General features: G+C 43.2%; 1 protein-coding gene across 1 annotated transcript; it reads left to right on the top strand.

Moving 5' to 3' along the window:
* Nucleotides 1-10,194: 10,194 nt before the first annotated feature.
* FAM162B (family with sequence similarity 162 member B) lies at nucleotides 10,195-18,285 on the top strand. Its single transcript, XM_019479688.2, has 4 exons — nucleotides 10,195-10,363; nucleotides 12,665-12,773; nucleotides 17,664-17,772; nucleotides 18,053-18,285. The coding sequence occupies exons 1-4, from the start codon at nucleotides 10,249-10,251 to the stop codon at nucleotides 18,149-18,151; spliced, it is 432 nt and encodes a 143-aa protein (XP_019335233.1). The 5' UTR covers nucleotides 10,195-10,248; the 3' UTR covers nucleotides 18,152-18,285.
* Nucleotides 18,286-19,473: the final 1,188 nt, after the last annotated feature.

Below are 19,473 nucleotides of genomic sequence, written 5' to 3'. Positions count from 1 at the left end.
TTCATGCTATTGCCGTGTGCACAGCATCACTTTTTTTGACAGCAGGATCTCCCAGTGGTGCTCCTACTAAAGGTTGCATTGCACTGCATGCAGTTTATGGCACCTCAAACAGCTTTGAAGTGCTGCAAACTGTACACGCGTGCTCGTCTGGATGTGCCCAAAGAGTTCTCTGACAGTATAACTACATAACCTTGCTTATGATATTGGTTAAGTGCTTCTGTTGTCTCGGTTTCAAAAACCCAGAGTTTTACCTGCATAGCTCTGTCAGCAGGTATGATTTTTTTTGCACACTGGTGAACAATAAAACTTATGCCAGCAACATTTTGTGGTGTAGACCTCATCTAGGACTGTGAAGGTATTACCAAGTTTAAGTTAGTAGTGCCACTAACTTGGAAAATGGAAAATATTATTTAATATTTTTATTTTTGTACTGTATGAATTCAATATTGTATTGACTTCTTACATATCACGTCTGGACTCTGCCCTTATTCTCACTTATCACTGTTTAAATCATGAATCATTTCATTTTAAGTGATATCCAAATCAAGTCCACTGATTCTAGTGTCACTTATAATAATATATATTAGCAAGCTATTGTATATAAAATTAACATTGTCATCATGTTTATACTTTTTTCATACATCTGAATTTTCAGGAAAATTTGTGCTGAAACAGTGCATGTGTTATATCAACCAGATTATGGATAACATATTCAGCTATCAAAAGATCCAATAAAATAAGTTTGTCATATAATGCTTAGCTGAATGTGTAGAAGGAATCTGAATTGTAAAATTTCAATTTATGAACACTTGTGTATAACTTCTGAGCCTAACTCTAAGAGTATGTGTGCATGTACATATAACTGTAGATATGATTGCTGCTCTTGTAATATATGTGAAGAGTACTGTTTTGAATGTGAAGAAATGTGGTATGTAAATATGAAATTGCAGTTGGGTGCCAAATTTCTCAAAAAAGAAAGAAACAAAGCTCATACTAATCTGTTCTTTTTTCAGAAGCTGACATCTTCAGAAGCAAATGGGTAGCCTACTAGAGCATGTTTGAATGTTACCTTGCATATATAAGAGAACAAGATCATTAAAGTAATATTGTTATTGAAAGTAGAGTGTCTTTACTTTGTTCCTTCTCTCTCCCAAGGCTGAGCTTTGACTCAGCTCTGCATAGTAATACTTAGTTTTGATACAGTGATTTCCACTCAGATCTCAAAATGCTGTTCAACTGCTGAATGTTGCATCCTCTCAAGACCTAGCAATGCGCCAGGTAGTGATCATCCTCAAATTGAGGGATTGCCAACAATGAGTACAGCAACACTGAAGGGGAGCACAGGGCTGTGTGGAAGGAGAAGAGATATGGGGGTAAACATGTTGAGGAATGGGAGCTGTAAGAGCCATATGGTTGCTGAGCTGTGTGGTAACTTGTGGAAGGATGTAGGGTAGGCATAGAGGGCAATCAGTCATGGTGGGGATCACAGGGGTAAATAAGGATGTGGTAAATTTTATGGGGAGAGCACAAGACAGATATGAGGCAGAGGTGGCAGACCAGGGAAAGAGAAGCAGTTTTGTCCTGATGAACCTCCAGTGCTCAAGTACATCAGCTCCTTCCTCCCTTCCTACCAGCCCTCCCACACAACTCTGTTCCACCCGGGCATTCCCTCCGCATTAACCCTTTCTCCCCAGCCGCATGTCTGCCCCCCTAGCTACGCTTACTGTGCAAAGAAGAGCTGGTAAGTTTGACAATGTAGCTGAGAGGAGCTGACAGTTCTGCTGGCTACTGTTGGCAGAACTATGGAGGTTATGCCAAATGATGTTACATGATGTATGATCATGTCTATAAGTGTTTATCACAAATCTGTAAGAATTTATCACACTGCATTTAGATGAGGCTTATCAAGTTTGTAGGTCTATGAGTCCTGAACTATAGAAAGGTGAAAAAAGCAATACCCTGAGGAATCTTTGTGTGTTAGCAGAATGAAGTAATAGTTACCTAAATGCTCATAAATAAAATAATGCCCCCCATCCTAATATCCTGTTAACCACAAAATACTATCTCTAATTCAGAAGCATATTTAAAGACAAAGCACAAGCTCTCTAAAAGAAAGAGTAGGGACCCCTTAAACACATATATATGGCACAAGAGCACCAGTGTATGTTACCTGGCTAAGCTCTGATTTGGGAAGGAAAGTTCACTCATATACTAAGACATGCAATGCCTTTAGATACTGTGGTAGCATAACTTAGTGTGAATGACTGGGGCACCAGCCCTGGGCACCAACTTAGTAGGAGCACCAGAATGGCACTCTCAGCCCCGTGGAGTCTACACCCTAGCAGCTAAGTGCATGGACATGGCATTGCTGCTGTAGGAGCAAAACTTGGGGTGTCCATCCCATGCTGCAGAAGCAGCAGCTGGGGACTGTTTTTGAGTTTCAGGAGTAGGTAGGGCTCCCCCACCACTCTTGACACCTCCCCTCTTTTACCCCCACCCCTATTCATTATGTCTTTGAGATAACTCCTGCTGAAATCAATAGGAAATTAGTATTTAAGCATATGGGCCTGTGTGACTGATCATGAGTAATGCATGAAGTCTGTTAACACAACAGGGAACAGAACCCGAACTCCAAGTAGTATCAGGATCATCCATCCAAATGAGTGTCAATATAGGGATTTGCAAAACTCTAGAACTCTTGGTTCAGAGATGTTACCTTTTATTAGATCTATTAAGAAATCACACACAAAAAATATCTTTTTCTGCAAGTTTCAGGCTCACACACCCTTCATCAGGCTCAGGGAAAATTAAAGATGGTTTAATCTATAATTTTCCCTGAGCCTGATGAAGTGTATGTGAGCCTGAAAGCTTGCAGAAAAAGATTTTTTTTGTGTGTGATTTCTTAGTTCTTAGTTCTAATAAAAGATAACATCGATGAACCAAGAGTTCTAGAGTTTTGCATTTCTTTTTGTCTCAGACCAACATGGCTACCAAATGCATCCCTGTAACATGGAAGAGGCTGAATTTTAGCTGATTTTGGATTTAAACTTCATTGCTGAACAACAAGAAAGATTTCTACACCTCTCTGCCTGTTTGCCATCTGACACCACCAGAGAAGGAATCCTTCCTTATCTGTACAATAAACAGCAACTCACAAAGACACTCTCATGGACCCAGAGGAACAGACCTCCATCTTCAGCTTTCTCTCTTTTTGGGCCCTGGCTGGGAGCAGCAGGTAAGGTGATTGGCTGCCAGGGGTCACGTGCTTCCTGCACAGCCCAGGCTAGGTAAAGGGACACTGTGTGTGTGTGGGCGAGCGGGGGGGTGTAATGTGGGAGCTGCTTGGGTGGCAGGGCTGGGGGGGCCAGGGCTGTGGGTTGGGAGTCAGGGGCACTGGCAGCCTTGGGGGTAGGAGGCTGTGGGTTAAGAGTAAGGTGGGGCTGGCAGGGCTGGGGGGGGGGGGGGGGGGAGCAGAGGCTTAGGAGTGAGGGACAGAGGCAGGGCATAGGCATAGCATGGCCCCCCCACAATCATATATCCCACCCCCCTCTCCTTCCCTTCTTCTCCCCTTCCCCTCACAGATGCTAGAAATTTGATAACCCTATGTAAAAGGCATCATCTCTTAGCCAAGAGTTGTAGAGTTTTGCATTTGTTTTTGTCTCAGACCAACACAGCTACCAAATACATCCCTGAAACATAGGGATTTCAAATTTGACCATGTTATATTTTCTTGAACTATTGACAGTTCAAGAACTCTGTCATTTAGACTCCTTTTACACGCTATAAAACAGCCTAGATGTGTTGTTGATCTTTTGGGCATACTCCAAACTCACTTTTTTAAAGCAGCTCTTCTGGGAGGGGGAGGGTGTTCTGCAGAGTGGAATATTACTTTGCGCTGCTCTATGGGTCTACTTTAATTGCAGTTCTCTACCTTGTTGTGGAACTGAATTTTGTGTTTTGAGAGAAACTTCACAGTCTCAAAGTGGTTTTTTGTTTTTCTTTTTTTCTTATTCTGAATCATAGAACCATAGAAAAGTAAAGAGGGAGGGACCTCAAGATGTTATTCTAGACAAATGTTTGTTGCTGGCATGCATCGACCAATGCATCTTGTGTAAAACTAAGGAAGTGATATTCCCACTGTACTCTGCACTAGTGAGACTGCAGTTGGAGTACTGCATCCGGTTCTGGGTGCCACACTTCAATAAGGATGTTGAAAAATTTGAGAGGGTCCAGAAAAGAGCCACCTGTATGATTAGGGACTTGCAAGGCAAGCCATATGAGGAAAGGCTGAGGGACCTGGGCCTGTTTAGCCTGAAGAAGGGAAGGTTGAGAGGGGACTTAATAGCTTACCACTATATCAGAGGGGTGCATCAGGAGCTCAGTGAACAACTGTTCACTAGGGCACCCCCAGGGAAGACCAGAACCAATGGATACAAACTCCTGGAAGGCTGCTTCAAGCTTGATACCAGGAAAAACTCCTTCACAGTCAAGGTGACCAGACTGTGGAATAAACTCCCTTCAGTGGTGGTGCAGTCACCTACCCTAGAGGCTTTCAAGAGGAGACTGGACATTCACCTCGCTGGGGTCACTTAACCCCAGTTGTCTTTCTGCCTAGAACGGCGGGGGCAGACCTGATGATCTGCAAGGTTCCTTCCAGTCCCAAACAATCTATGAATCTATGAACTTCAGGTGTCCAGGTTGTAGCCATATTGGTCTAGAGGAAAAGACAATCAGGACTCATAGCAGAGACATCTTTTATTGGACCAACAAGATGTTTGCAAAAAAAAATTATTTAATTGCAAACTTTCAGGCAAAAACACCCTTCATCAGGCATTGGAGAAAAGACTGTAAAAGTTCTCCTGGGTAGAAATGAAAGTTCATATTTCATAGGATTTCACAGAGGAGTCAATAGATGGAAAACTCCTCTGGGCAGCTGCCTAACTTAGCTTTTAAACCTTCATGAACAACCCTCTCACGCAACTACAAGGTTCAAGCCCAAAGCGTCAAAAACACCTTAACTTTCCAGGGTAAAGGGAAAAAAAGGTTTAGCTTGACTAAACTGAAACCTTTTATTTCGATACATTAGAAACATTGTAATGATTCTGGCCTTTTTCAACCTTTAAAATGCATTATATGAAAAATAATAAGCTTTATTTCAAAATGAAAAATCAGAACATTCCATCTGAATTTGTCAGAATGGGACATTTTAACCTTACCTATGTTTCTGTTCACAAAATTGAGCTTTGAATAAAATATCTGAAAACTGACACTTTCAGAGTACATTTAATTCAGTGAAAATAGTTTCTCTCCCTCTTGGTGTCAAATAAGTGTGACAAATTTCCAAGCACCTCTGTTTTTAAACACTTGAGGCACAGACCGAAGTTATGTTTGTTGCATGATCAACCCCATGAAAGCACTCTACAGCCGTGCTGTGACACACATGCATGGCTGCAGAGTGCTTTTAATGTGGCTGATCACATGACAAATTAACCGTCATCTAATGAGGTATCCGAAGTAGGTGCTCCACTTTGAAGTGTCTTAGGGAACCACCCTTAGGTAGGGAACTTGTATTAATCTGCCATGAGATCAGGGCTGAGCTGCATCAGACTAGGAAGGGGAGGGGGAATAGGGTAGAGGGAGCGAGCTACCAGCTGGGGTTTGCCCAGCCTGAGCTGGAGGGAGGGCAGGTGGATTGGAGTCCCAGCTCCCCTCATACCCCTCCCCCCAGTCCCCTTCTCCAGCTCAAGCCAGGTTACCCCAGCTTGCTCCCCCTCTCCTATCTCCCCTCCCTTCCTGCAGACAGCATTGGAGCTGGGAGCAGGGCAGCAGGGCTGGGGGAGAGAGGTGGCTGCTTGGCTGCAAGCAGGTGAATTGGGCTCCTGGAGGCAGGCTTGATCTCTCCCCCACACCCTCCTCCCCCAACCCAGAAGGCAAACATATGTTGAGGGAGGGGGGAGTTGCTCTAACTCATGGCACTTTATATAAAGTGCCATGAGTTAGAACAGGGGCCTGCATGTCTGTCAGCACCCACGGGGGCCAGACCATTCTCTACCTAAGTGTGGTCCTATTCTATTCTGATTAGGTTCCTAAAAAACCTTTAATATAGGAGGTGGGTGGATCCTTCTGCTGCTTGCTTATTTTTTGTGATCTTGTCTTAAGGCTAAGATGACAGCATGTTCCAAAAATAGATGTATTCATGGGTTTTTAGGGACTCAAGGGTGAAATAGGTGCCAGATACATAGAGTCAAATCTAGCCGTAGTTCTCAAAGCAGTGAACTTTGAATTGATTTAGATCTATAAGATCCACAGAGACTTGCCTACCTTATCCTTTAGCAGTGAAAAAGACTTGGGGAAAGTCATTGGTTACAATCCAATAGTTATTTGCAAGTCAATAAAGCCTATAGAGGCTTTAACTTTGACCCTACTTGCTTAAACACAGGCTTTAATGTAACTCTTTTGTATTGCTGCCATCTAATGGTGTATTACTGTTTCAAAGTTTATTGTTATGCTCCTGTTAAGGAAGATTTACTACTGTCTTAATCACTGCAGAAGTGATCTGTCTCTTTGGTACCTCAGAAATACTTTTATTGCACAACTGTGTTTTATTCTCATTGGTGTGTGTATGGAATATGTATATGGAATAAACTGAAAAGTTCATAATTTAGAATGTTTCTTGAGCCTCTAGTAATAATGATACATGTGGTATCAGTAAAATGGGATACTGTAAATGAAAAAATTACAGTAAAATTACAGAAAAATATTACAAATCTGTTCCATATATTTCTCTGTTCCTATTTGATTCTGATGTGTAAGAGATGAAGAAAGCAATGCAATACATAAACTTGCTTGAATGAAGGGAGAAATGCAATGAAACTGATGTTATTCCACATTTGGTAGCTGTGGACTGGCTGCCAGAGGACTTTCTATAGAAATTAAGAATTTTGCCCCAAAGCTGATTTGGTTAAATCTACAGAAATTATTGGTAGAAATGATCTGTTTGGGGTCTTCCACTAGTAGCTTTGTTACTTGTCAACCAAGGGATTTAGTAGCAAAGGGCCAAGGAAGAGGTGATGGCATCTCCCATTACTCTTTCACTATGTGCATATTTGCAGAAAGTATTAGGTAAATATATCACAAAATGGAAAGCATATAAGTAGGGGTGAGTGGGAATGGTGGGGGAGGTATCTACAGCATGAAGACATCCAGCGGGATAAACAATCATTCAAAACTCTCGCCTATGCTCAGGTTACTTGCTCACAGGCATTTTCAAACTGTTTCCAATTTTTCAAAACACACTTGATTTCATGATGTATCTGATGTGTTCTTTCAAGATGTGTGTCAGTTCAGACACAGAGGTTCAGACACAGGGGTATATATGTGCCATAAAGCAAAAATTCCTACTACCTGTGACATTGTGCAGTCCTGTGCCGAACATAGTAAACATTGCTTTTTTAGGTGGAAACTAGACTCAGTAGGAACTTTCTTTGACTAAATGAAGTGTATTAAGATAGGCTGTTCTGTCAAAGCCAAAATATGTAGGCTTCAAAAGAAAGAGTTAAGAGATGTGCACATGCCATAGCCAGGTGTTCTGAGTCAGCAGAGCAGGAACTTGAACTTGAGACCCTCCTATCTCAGGACAGAAGCCTAACAAGCAGGATGTGGGGATTCTCTGTCCAGCTTTCTCTCTAACTGAGAAAGTGGGGAGTCTTGTGACTGGGAAGCTGGTGTTGAGTTTTTAACATTGATGGAATAGGTATCAGACCATTTGGAGAGGACACTTTCTGTGAGGTAAACTTTGTAGCTCATGTTTTAATGATTTGTTTTCCTACTTTGCAAAAAGTGGCTTGAATGTGGTGTGTGGTATGCTTTTTCTTCCTATGGCAAGAAAGCAAGCGTGCAGAGAAATGCACTCTTCCCTCCACGTAGGGTTTTGATGACCACACAGGTGCGCTGTATGCTGATGTATATTTGATCTGTCTTAGAAAGTTTTACTAGAAGGAAATGTTGCAGTAACATTGCTGCTGTCCATGGCAGTAAAGGTGGCACTTGTGTTGCCTCCCACAGCCACAAATGTACACACGCTTCCTTCCAGCAATCAGTGGACCTCTGCCAAGTAGGGTATGGTGAATAGTCCATGATCTTTAGGAAAACATCACTGGCAATCTTTCAGCCCTAGCAGCATACCAGTATTCACATTCACATGGCCATTTTTGTGAAGTAAAGGAGTAGAAACTCAATCTTAAGATAAAGGTGGCACTGACATTTTAACTTTCTGAAAGTCTTGGTGCTTGCACCTGTCAATTTTGTGAGCCCCTAATATACTCCAATACTTATATTATGCCACTACTGTTTGCTGGAAGGAAGAAGGTTTGTGTGATCCATGAAACCCTCTTTTAAACAGCATATCTACAATTTCTTGGTCAGGTCATACATGCTAGAACCTGATTAGTTCTCATGGATTTCTTCTTTTACTGAGTGCCCCTTATTGTCAGTAATTCTTCCTAAAGATCAGACTATTCACCAGACCCCAGCTATTTGGGTAATATCTTTTTTTGGACCAACCTGTCAATCCTCTATAAATAATAAGGACTCTCTTCTCTGGGGAGAGGGGGAAGCAGCGGGGGAGGGGGAGCAGCCCCTCTGGCAGCCTGCAAGGGAAAAGCCAGGATTTCCCACATTTTTCTCCTTGAAAGGAGAATCCACTTTTAAAGTCTGTTCACCACCCTTTCGTATATTCCCGTGACCCACTTTTGGGTGGTGACCCACGGGTTGAGAAATGCTGTCCTAGGGGGTTGCCTCTTGAGACCTTCTTCCCTTGCCAGACCTCTACCCCCAGCATGTGTGAATCCAGGGTTGCCAACTCTCATGATTTTTGGTATGAAGTCTGCACTTCAGGAATATGAGAAGCATAGCTCTTTCATAGATTTCATAGACATTAGGGCTGGAAGGGACCTCTGAAGATCAACTCCAGCCCCCAGCCCCAGAGGCAGGAAGTCAGATACGTTCAAAGGAGATAAGCATCCAAATGCTTCTTAAAGGAGACTGGAGTAGGTGCTTGCCCCACCTCCTCAGGGAGCCTATTCCAGGCTTTGGGGACTTGGACAGTAAAGATGTTTTTCCTTACATCCAGCCTAAAACGGTCTTGGAAGAGTTTGTGACCGTTGGACCTTGTCATCCCTTGGGGCACTCTGGTGAACAGATGTTCTCCCTGATCCTGATGTACACCTCTTATGTACTTATAGGCAGCCACCAGGTCCCCCCTGAACCTGCGGTTTTCCAGACTGAAGAGTCCCATGGCTCTCAGCCTCTCTTCATAAGGCCTATTCTCTTGCTCTCTGATCATGCGCATGGCTCTCCTCTGGACTCTCTCAAGCTTCTCCATGTTCTTCCTGAATTGTGGAGCCCAGAATTCTTCCTAAAGATCACAGACTATTCACCAGACCCCAGCTATTTGGGTAATATCTTTTTTTGGACCAACCTGGCAAACCTCTATAGATAATAAGGACGCTCTTCTCTGGGGGGAGGAGTGTTTGTGGTCCGTGGGGGGGAGGGAAGCAGCCCCTCTGGCAGCCTGCAAGGGAAAAGCCAGGATTTCCAGCAGTACTCCAGCTGCGGCCTCACCAAGGCCGAGTACAGCGGGAGGATGACATCCTGCGATCTGCTTGAGAAGCATCTATGCTTGCAAGCTAGAATGCTGTTCGCTTGACCAGCTGTGACATCGCATTGGGGGCTCATGTTCGTCTTGTGGTCAGTCATGACCCCAAGACCCTTTCGGCCATGGTGCTAGTGGACATAGCGCTACTGAACCTATAAGTGTGCCACAGGGCTCCTCCCGCCCAAGGTGGAGCACCTTACACTGAATGCCCGCAGGTTTTTATCTGCCCACATTCTAAGCCTGCCCAGCTTAGCCTCTCCTCAGGCGCAGAGGCTCTACCCCAAAGTTTGGCGTCGTCGGGGAACTTGGCCAGCCCGCTTCTGCGCCCAGTGTGCACACCGCCAATCCTTTCTTTTATATATGGATAGAAATAGAGATAAAAGAAAGAGCTAAGTTGTTGGGTTTTTTCCACATTCCCGAAGCATCCAAAGTCATGAGAGCTGGCGACCCTGCGAGCTCCTCCCGGGCGGCTGCAGCCTGGCCTCGCCCCGCTGCCCGCCCACAGCCCGGGCGGGGGCGGCGGCGGCGGCGGCGGCTGAGGGAAGCCGCGCCCGGAGGCGGCTCGCCGGACTTGCTGCCGCGCTGCCCCGGCCATGCTGCCTGCCGCCGGGCGCCTGGGCAGGCTGGTGGCTGCGGGGCGGCTCTGCACCCCGCCGGCCCGGCCCCGCGGCGCCGAGAGGAGCAGCAGCTCGGGGGCTGCCGGCGCGGGTGAGTCCCGTCCCGGGGGGATCGGCGGGATCTGGACCCCACGGCCCGGGGCGCCCTCTCCTCTCAACCCCGCCGGGGCTGCGGGACCTGGAGCCCACGGAGTTCGTCCCAGCACCCTCCGAGCTGGGCACAGAGCCGCGAGCTGAGGCAGGGCTGGTGCCCTCCCAGCCAAGTGCCCGGGGAGGGGGTTCTGGGTTGGCACTAGGAATAACCCCATTCAAAGGAGAAGAGGGTCCTTATTGTCTATAGGGGATTGCCAGGTTGGTCCCAAAGAAATTACCCACACAACTAGGGCATGGTGAATAGTCTGTGATCTATAGGAAGAATCACTGACACTAAACACTGACTGAGTAAATGAGCAAACCCATTCAAAAGAGAAGAGGGACCTTATTACCTATAGAGGATTGCCAGGTTGGTCCAAAAAAAAGATATTACCCAAATAGCTGGGGTCTGGTGAATAGTCTGTGATCTTTAGGAAAAATCACTGACATTAACGGGCACTGAGGAAAAGAATAAACCCATTCAAAAGAAGCTGATCCTTATTATCTACAGGGTACTGCGAGGTTGGTCCAAAAAAAAGATATTACCCAAACAGCTAGGGTCTGGTGATTAGTCTGTGATCTTTAAGAAGAATCACGGATGCTAAGGGGCACTCAGTAAAAGAAGAAATCCATTTAAAAGAGAAGAAGGTCCTTATTATCTATAGAGGGTTGCCAGGGTGGCCCAAAAAAAGATATTACCCAAACAACTAGGGCAGCGCTTCCCAATTTGTGGTACGGGTACGACCGGCAGGATGCAGACATGCAGTACACATTAACAGGTTTTATTATAATTACTTTATATAATGAAAATTTGCTGGTGGTACTTAAGGTTGCACTGAAAAATTTGCTGGTGGTACTTAAGGTTGCATCGCTTTAAATTGGTGGTGTGCAATCTTGTCAGAGTTTGGGAACCGCTGAACTAGGGTATGGTGAATAGTCTGTCATCTGTAGGAAAAAATCACTGACAATCTTTTAGCCCTAGCAGTATACCACTGTTTACATGGCCAATGGGCAAACCTGGGGCAAGCTGGGGCCAAAGCCATACAGGATCTGGGTACCAGGCAAGGGAGGTGGTGGCTCCTGTGCCAGGATGGATGGATTCCCTGTTTGAGAGAGAGAGAATAGGAAGAGAACTTCCCTCTTAGATACCCTTGAGAACCACACATCTTAAGCAGGGTCTGCAAACCCCAGGGGTACCTGGATGACCCTGCCTCTGGCAGGGGCTTGGACTCGATGACCTCTGGATGTCCCTTCCAGCCCCTCTTCTTTATGATGTTGGCTGCTGGAGATCCCCTGCCTTACCAGTGGCAGGTTAGGGTGGTAGGCCTGTGTTGTGTCAGGGCTGAGGGTAGTTTTAATGAAGAGTTTATGATTGTAAGGGACAGTTTGGCTAGGGATGATCCTGTCTCAGGTACAGACTGGACGACTTCTGGAAGCACCTCCCAACCCAACTTCTCTATGACTTTGGCTGCTGTGGTTCCCCTGCTTTACCTGTGGCGGGTTAGGGTGCTACATCTGTGTTGTGTTAAAATTGATGGCAGTCTTATGTCAAGGTTAGATTATGGATCGTATAGGATGGCTAGGGCTGATCCTGCTTCGTAGGGCTGGTCCCTTCCAGACCTACTTCTCTATGACTCTTCACAAGATAAACCCAGGGTTTTCAAATAGGAATTCACAATGTTAAATACATTCTACCCACTGTGGCCTTTATGAGGGCTTTGCAAGCAGAAATATGGCTATTATTTTCCCATAGTCTAAAAATGAGTGAAAATGAAGAGCTCGCATTTTCCAAGGGCCCCTTTGAGTCTAAGGAGATGTGTCTGGAGTCTAAAAAGGTTGAAAACCACTGCTTTAGAATTTGGGTTAGTAGTCATGCAGCTAAATAGATAGGGTTTTCCCCTCTGCATTCAAGCCATATGGAATCTGGATTTTTTATTTTGGTTGGGGGGTGGGAAGGCTGTCAAAACTGTTGGATTTGTTCCATCTTTGATAGAGTTTGGGGGTTTGGGTACAAAAATCACCAGGATAGTTTTTACCCAGCTCTACAAGTGTGTTCACAGAAAACAAGGTAATTCTAGGGGTTGGGAGGGAGGGGGAGAAACTAGGATCCTATAAGCAGGGGCTGCTAGTGGAGATTAAGGTCTTCATCATACAATCCTGCACTGTTCTTCCAGCAACAGCTTTGATAAGGATGGAATGAGAGGTGTCCCTAGCCACGGCCCTGCTTTCAGTGTACAAAATAGGTGCTTTTCTCTTTAAGCTGAGAAGAACAAAATGCCTGCTGGTTACAAACCTTCACCGTTTGATAAAAAAATCCTCATGTGGGCAGGACACTTCAAGGCTGAAGAGGATATTCCTCCAAGGGTCCCGTAAGTGCCTCATTGTTTCCAGACAAGGTTATTTGGGTGAATCTGATATTTTTTATTATTATTTTCATTGTTTCCAGGAGGGGTTATTGAGCTGAAGTGAAAGAGGGTAGTGTGTTCCTTGATTTGAAACTAAACCTAAAGCTTAACCTGATGATAATTATCTATGTCCTAAATTTCAGTGATCAAGTAGGAGGCAAAAGTACCTCTGATAAGGGATGGCAAGATAATATGTCCCCTTTCCCTCTACCTCTACATCACTACCTCTCCCTCATTTAAGAGCTTCTAGTGTAACTGCCCTCTCTGCTTTCCACCATTACCTTTATGCTGTCACTTTGGACCAGATCCAAAAATGTGCCCAGACCAAATGCAATGCTTAGATCCTACTCAAACTCCATTTTTTTTTAACTTTAACGTCTCCAACAATAGCCTGTGCCTTGGTAGTGAGGCCCTTTTCCCAGGTGGGGGGTCTGCAGGCCTGAACCCCCTCAGAGGGAAGAACAATCTCTCACATCGTGGGTAAATGTTTTGTGCTCTAAGCCAGTGGATCTCCACCTTTTTTATACCAGGACCCATTTGCAAACATGGATGGCCAGTCCTGACAAGATGCCCTCCACCCCCAGGCCCCAGCTCCTAGTGTGCCCCTTGCAGACCAGAACTCTGCCTGCCTGCAAGGGAAAAAAACAGTTTCCCACGTTTTTCTCCTTTAAGGAAGAATCCATTTTTAAAGTTTGCCGATCCATTTATAAAGTTTGTTCGCAACCCTTTCGTATATTCTTCAATCCCACTTGTGCATTGTGACCTACAGGCTTTGAAACGCTGCTCTAAGCTATTACAAATAAGTGGGGCTTTTTGTCCTCCAACCATCTCTGACCAAGAAAGCAAACTATGCTTTTTGAAGGAAAATGCCTTCAGGAGGAGGTTCAGGGCTGTGGATGGAAGCACCTACTGCAGGGTCCAAGTGAGGCATTTGGAGGGATAGAATTTAAGACTTATTCCTGTCCTCAGCATTGCATGTTGGTTATCATCAGGCATCTGCATACCAAAAGCTGATGGTTTTCAGTTCCTTCCTCAGCATACTGGCTGTTCTGAATCCCATCCGGAGGTGATTAATTCTCCCCAGGCTCTGCATAGGTTGCCTGATGCCTCGCTCAGGGTTCTGGATTCTACTTTAGTGGGCCAAGTGCCTAAAAGTTAACCACCAAAATGCCTAAGCCCTTCATTGGATCTGGCCCCAAGTCTTACATTCTATTATTGTACCTTCCTGTGGGTGACTTGTCTTTTCTACTGTTCCATAAATAGGGATAAGATGTTATCAGAACAGTGATTCTCAACCAGGGCACCACCAAAACCTCTGAAAGGTGCCACAAGGTGCAGGTGGAGTATCTCCTCACGATTTCCCCATGCCCAGTCCCCCTGAACAAAGAAAGCACTGTAATATATAAATTAGTTTTTGAAATTGGGTGCCACACAATTCACATAAGTTATGGAGAAAAAGGTCAAGCCCAAAAAGGTCAAGAATCGTTGTTTTAGAAGATTGTTACAGAAGTTGGCAATCTTACCATAAAAATGGAAATGCTTAACACAACGTAAGGCACAGCTGATCACAGCAGAAAGGAAGCTGTTGTACTTTCAGAACTTGTCAACTCTGAAAATTTGGAAGCATCTGAACACTCAGATGTAAGCCTAAACAATTTTCTGGGATCATATTTTTCTTGATGAGTTCAGGTGGATACTGTTTAAGAACTAAATGACTCATGATCATCATTACTGAAGGAAACAGAAATATTTGCATGAGCAAGATGGAAAGGATTTGGTTCAAAGCCTGTTAGTGATTTGAGCACTGTTGGTATTTGCAGATTGGTGCGTTTATTCTGTTTGATCTAACAAAATGTCACATCAGAGGAAGGTTGCATCAGTCACCAATATTTTGTTTATAGATCACATAAATACAATACATATTATTAAAGAGTGGATGATTACTAAATGATGACAAACAAGTTACAATATATGGTATGTCAGCAACGTGTTTGAGAAAAAATGGGGAGAGAGAAAAACAGCATTTCCTCTTCCTTGTTTACTCTTTCAGAGCATATTTCCAGGATCAACTGAAGCAGTTGTGATCTGCTTGAGCCTGGAAAGCTCATAGGCTAGATTGAGGCATGCCAGCTTCAGTAGCTAATGGCACATGAAGGAGCAATGTGACTACCATTCTCATCCATCTACCTCTGACTTCCCAGCCTGAGTAACTGGGTTGACTGGAGTAAACCATTGGTAAAGTCTAAAGCAAGAGGCCTTCAGCCACTTTGCCATTCCATGTTCTTCAGAAAACTGAATACACAAGGGTAAATCTTATAGTGCATTAGACATTTCGTTTCCACTAGCCACCACCTCCTCAGATAATTTTACTGAAAAAAAAATGTCATCACTAGAAGTTAACATATAAAAGGCATGTTTGTGTAACTGCCTTACAGAAATAATATCCATCTCCGGTCCAGCTACATTTCTTATTGCCAGACTTCTTGGTAGAGGAGTTAATCGCATGTAACATACTGCACTTTGAGAAACAGTTAAAGGGAACGTATCTGGGTGTTTCTTTTGTTTCACAGTTCCATTCCTTGTGTAATGAAGACAGTAAGCAAGAGAGCAGCATGGCTGTAAGCAAAAGTACACTTTTGTCCCTTATTTACATCACGTTGGACACCTTTTCTTGTCATCCTCATATTAGAACTATTTCATACTCCAGTGGCAAATCCTAGTTTAACTGGCATCTATGGCAAAACTCCTATTACTGGAAGGAGGCCAGGAATTTACAGATAATTTTCAATGTTGTATTTTAGGAAGATTAATTCAAATTACATCATATTTGAAAACGTGGGTTGCACAGTACCATAACAATGAAGTTTGATTTCTTCAGCAGCTCAGCACTCAGGGAGCTGCGTGGGGAAGAATCAGCTTTGTGAAAGCACAGCATTCCAAACAGATGGCTCTATGGATGCAGTTGATTTCTTGCTGGCTCTGGGAACCAAATCCATGACTGCTTTTGTGGACAAAACTTGCACCAATGGTTTAGCCTCTGATGATTTCAGGAAAAAAAAAAAACCTTCTCGTGATAGGGTGCTCATTTCTCTCTCATCTTATAGGAACTTTGTCTTAGAAAAGACAGTCAAGATTACTTTCAGATTAGGCCTTTGAAACCTATAAAAACCTATAAAAAATAAGTATAAAATATCCATGAGATTATTTTAATTAACTTATACATAAGCAAGACAGGCTAGTTTGAGAGTGTGGTAACTGCTGGACAAGCAAAAAGTAAATGTAATCACTGTTCTTTAACATGACCAAATGTTTTTTTTAGAACTGCAATTCATGAACCACGTGATCAAAAAACCTAATTCTTAGAAAACAGGCTTGAGCAAAATCCTATTTTTAATGATTAGTTATCAAGATAGGCCTTTACTCAACTTGCCATTGCAAAGTTAAGATATTTGGCATTAAATAAGCAAGTCCTAGTCTTCCTCCAACATTTGCTTAAACTAACTGTCATTGATTTTAGTGAAGGGTTTGCTTGATTCTTGAGCATGGATGGAGAGGTATAGTCCTTAATGAAAGGATACAGAAAACCATAAGGTTTGCTTCCCTTGAATCAGAGGCAGAAAGCAAGAAGTTGTATGGTGTTTCAGGACAGTTTCAATTAGTGCAATTTAAAATATGATTAGGTCTGTAACATAGCTGTTACTGACCTAACACATTTATATTTTGGCTTCTGTTACTCCAAATGCATCCTAGATTAATAGTTGTACATGAGTCTGGTTTTGATTTCTTAAAACTAATGCATTTAAGCAATATAGAACAGAGAACAAGTGTTCTCTGGCCTACAAGCACTGACAGCCCTCTTGAAGCTACTTGGCACCTGCAACTCAAGCTGCTCAGCTAACCCTGAAAGATATGCCAATGTGTGTTATAATAAGGTTTTAAGGGGCTAAAAAGGGGCAGTGCAGTGTCCAGTTTTATCACAAGTTTCCTTCTAGGTAAAAATGGATAGTGCTTGTTTTCAGCTGCTTTGTTAGGTAGTATGGCTGTCAAGGTTCCCTTTGTGCATTTGAATTTTACATACTTCAAAAAATAACCTGCTCTTTTCATTCATTCAATGCAATTTTAAAATTCTACTATAAAAGGAGTGAATCTTAATTATAAGCAACAGGCCCATCAAATTAAATTTTATTTTAAAAGGGAAAGTTTAAGAAGAAAGGAATTATCTCTAGTCTTGCACATGCAAGATAAATTTGAACAGTGTTCAGTCCTTAAGTGTTATATCTACTAGAAAATGGCTCAAATCAAGCTTTTAGGAGACTACATACTAGAGGGTTGAAGGGATTCCTGCTTGTGTGTCCCAACTTGAACTGAGTACACACAGTCCACTATTGCTTGCCAATTGTTTCAGGAACTATAAAGCACAGCTGGTAGAGACCAGCAAAGGTTGCAGTTTCTGGAAGTTAAGGAGCTCTAGTTCAGTGCGTAACAGTGGTCCATAGATTAAAAACCAAAATTAATTGAATTGCCACGTAAGTCCCACAAAAGTATTTTAAATTCATAAATACTGAATGTGTAGATTAAATGTATGTCTTGTTCATTTCACAAAATTATGGGAGAAACATTGCACAAAATTATAGGGGAAAAAGTATCAAGGAATTCATCTACCTTGTGGTTTCATTTGGAGATTATTAACTACTTTCCACTTCACAAAGGAAAATGTGTCAATCCTGGAATGGCCACATCTTACTAACTGGTTCACAGTATTTAACTTGTTAAAAAAAGTTATGTCTATGGTGCCTAGAAAGGACACACCTCAATGTTTCATACTGATTTGTCTCAATACTATCTTAATTTTAGGCATGAAATGCTGGATTTTGCAAGAAGTAAAGCTCGAGTAAGAGTCTGTTACATCATGATTGGACTTACAATTGTAGCCTGCTTAGCTACAATTGCATCTGCTAAAAGAGTAGGTATACTGACTGGTGGGGGTGGTGGTGTGTGCGCGCGCGCATGCGTGCCCACACATGTCCGCATGTAGGCATGCACACGTGCATTTAAAAAGAAAGGGGTGTCAAACTCTACAGTATTGTAATTTAGATACAAGCTGCCATTTATTCAGACTTAACACTACTGGATGTTAGCTACCAAACACTCTCCTCCATAACTGATGTTCCTACAGGACATTAACTGCCAGTGTAATGCAATATTTTCAACACTGCACTAAAGTGAGCATCTTATTTTTGCAGGCTACTGAACACCAGGAGTCCTTAATAAGTGGGAGACTAGCCAAGAAAGCCAAATGGCATGAAGAGGCTGCAAGAGCAGCAGAGTCAAAGACTAAATAATCTTTAAAACTTGTGCAGCTGCTTGCAGGAGCAAACTTTAAAAAACCTGAACAATTCCTTTGTATTAGCAATTTTCTCCATTAATGAGACTGCTGTATTAATAAAACTGATAAATTAGAGCGCACATAAAGTTGCATAGGAGCATGGAGTTTCTTTCCTTGTTATACAAAGATGTTTTAAATACTTACAACATATGGCCAAGGTCAGTTCAAGTGTGGAAAATTCTAATAATTTTAGTTTCAATAAGCTTTATCTATTTTCCTGCTTAGATAAAATGTTAAATTGCCTACAGAGATGGCACAGGGGGTCCAAGATGTCATTGCCTCTGCTCTGAACATTTCTTTGATTCTGATCCTTGCTTTAGATATATGATCCTATTATTGACTAAAACAGGGCATGTCCACACAAGATGCTTTACTGTGCAGTAGACTAATTATTGCACAGTAAGCATTCACATCTACATGTGCAGATGCTTACTGTGCAGTAATTGGCTCTGATTGTGAGTAAATTTGCTACCAGCAAATGCAAGTAGCAAATTTACTCAGGATCACTTACTGCACAGTAGTGCATGTATATATGCCTGATCGGGATAAAATGTGCTCCTGGTCAGCCAGGCAGCAAGGGGTGGAAGATTGCTCCCTTCCCCCAGGGAGTTGCCAGCTGCTGGGGCAGGTTAGCTACTGGGGCCTGGGTGGGGCAATGTCCCTCTGCCTTGGCAGCAAGGAGCCCCCAGCCCCGACTCTGCAATTGTGGGACTGGGAAATCCTTATTTCCCAGTGCCAGCTCTGCTGTTGCAGGGGCCCATTACAGGGCCACAGGGAGTGGGTAGAGTCTGCTGCTAGAAGCAGCAAATCAGCTCCCACATCCTTGCACATGTAGGCATGAGCCTGGGAGAGTTTACTCTTGAATAGTTTACTCGAGAGCAAACTGCTGCCAGATTAGTCGCATGTGTAGACACATGCACAATTTGCAAATGGCTTTATATTAAAGACAGGAGTGTTAAGTCAGAGGTCACAACCTTGTTTTGAGATGTTACTGATTCTATTTATCACTAATGCAGCTCTAATGCGGGGGGGGGGGGGAAGGAGACGGGACAAGGCAATGATAAAGCATTTGCTCCAGTTAATAAGAAAAGTTTGATACAGGCTGAACTGACTCTGGGTTTGCAAACTAATACACAAAGAGTTAACCCTGGAATCCTCCAAGAAGCTAATTCTGCAAGCCAAAAAAGATGGTAAGGATAAAGGGAAACACAACACTGTTTATGTTAGATATTTTTCTAATTTTAAAAATCCACTGCTTGCAAGATTTGGGTTTCTGTT

Source organism: Alligator mississippiensis, chromosome 1 (genome assembly GCF_030867095.1).
Source record: "Alligator mississippiensis isolate rAllMis1 chromosome 1, rAllMis1, whole genome shotgun sequence".
Lineage (NCBI taxonomy): Eukaryota > Metazoa > Chordata > Crocodylia > Alligatoridae > Alligator > Alligator mississippiensis.
The sequence above is the reverse complement of the archived record's forward strand: the minus strand, read 5'-3'. Positions and strand labels throughout refer to the sequence as shown.